The 568-nt window shown below is 27.5% G+C and overlaps 1 protein-coding gene across 1 annotated transcript in view; it reads right to left on the bottom strand.

Annotated features, from left to right (window-relative positions):
• Positions 1 to 568, bottom strand: part of LOC108576559 (cytochrome P450 302a1, mitochondrial-like) — an 18118-nt gene that overhangs the window by 6388 nt on the left and 11162 nt on the right. Inside the window, exon 3 of the mRNA XM_017939573.1 lies at positions 150 to 170. Within this exon, the coding sequence (XP_017795062.1) occupies positions 150 to 170 (21 nt within the window). The remainder of the gene's footprint in view (positions 1 to 149; positions 171 to 568) is intronic.

Below are 568 nucleotides of genomic sequence, written 5' to 3'. Positions count from 1 at the left end.
TGATCTACAATGTAATATTGAAAATGTACTGAAAATTAATAAATGAACACTTATTGTATTATTATGATTATCATTGCGTTATTAGTAATGAAGTTTAAATATTAGCAATTTTTAACTTAATAACCATACAGAAACATTATTTTTCATAGTATAGATCAGAACATTGATTACTTAACATCAAGATTATATAAATTTTATACAGGGGGACTTTATACAATAAACAAAGTTGTAAATTATATAATACAATGTATCATACATAAGAAAAGTCGATTTTAATAAAAATGATAATTTTAATGTGAATAACGAAAACTAGGAACATGTATATTACGTAGGCAATAAACCTCCAGTGTTGTATACATCGGCACGATCTTTTCGATATTTTAAAAGAGCTAAATGACTTCTTCTTTCTGGATGTAATCCCGATTCCGCTTTGAAAATTTCAGCTATATCTTCCGGCCTATAAATCCAGACGATGTTTACGTTAGGTATTATTTCTTCGCGTACTAATGGTCCAAAATGCTTCAACTTTTTCTTCCCACTGTTATACAATTTCGTAAAACTATATTCG

The sequence above is a fragment of the Habropoda laboriosa genome, unplaced genomic scaffold, assembly GCF_001263275.1.
Source record: "Habropoda laboriosa isolate 0110345459 unplaced genomic scaffold, ASM126327v1 scaffold426, whole genome shotgun sequence".
Taxonomy (NCBI): domain Eukaryota; kingdom Metazoa; phylum Arthropoda; class Insecta; order Hymenoptera; family Apidae; genus Habropoda; species Habropoda laboriosa.
The sequence above is the reverse complement of the archived record's forward strand: the minus strand, read 5'-3'. Positions and strand labels throughout refer to the sequence as shown.